Here is a 234-nt window from a genome sequence, read left to right as displayed (position 1 = left end):
AGCAGCAGCAGCAGCAGCAGCAGCAGCACCAGGGCTGGCCTCAGCAGCTGCTGCAGGAGCAGCAGCAGGAGAGACAGAAGCAGCACTTAATCTGATGTCCCTCAAACTTGCGTTTGGTGGGCTGGCGATGTCTGTGCTGCTCTCAAGGTGTAGAGACACCTGGACCCCACAGTCTCTTGTTGAAGCCTTGGGCTTGCTGCTGCTGCTGCTGCTGCTGCTGCTGCTCTGGCTGCA

General features: G+C 59.4%; 1 protein-coding gene across 1 annotated transcript in view; it reads right to left on the bottom strand.

Annotated features, from left to right (window-relative positions):
• ETH_00036470 (uncharacterized protein) overlaps nucleotides 1-234 on the bottom strand; it is a gene marked incomplete at both ends in the record, with an annotated part of 2,326 nt that overhangs the window by 698 nt on the left and 1,394 nt on the right. The window contains one exon of the mRNA XM_013375247.1: nucleotides 30-229. Within this exon, the coding sequence (XP_013230701.1) occupies nucleotides 30-229 (200 nt within the window). The remainder of the gene's footprint in view (nucleotides 1-29; nucleotides 230-234) is intronic.

The sequence above is a fragment of the Eimeria tenella genome, genomic scaffold (genome assembly GCF_000499545.2).
Source record: "Eimeria tenella Houghton genomic scaffold, Eth_scaff2600, whole genome shotgun sequence".
Lineage (NCBI taxonomy): Eukaryota > Apicomplexa > Conoidasida > Eucoccidiorida > Eimeriidae > Eimeria > Eimeria tenella.
Note: the sequence above shows the minus strand (reverse complement) of the source record. Positions and strands in the feature narration are given on the sequence as shown.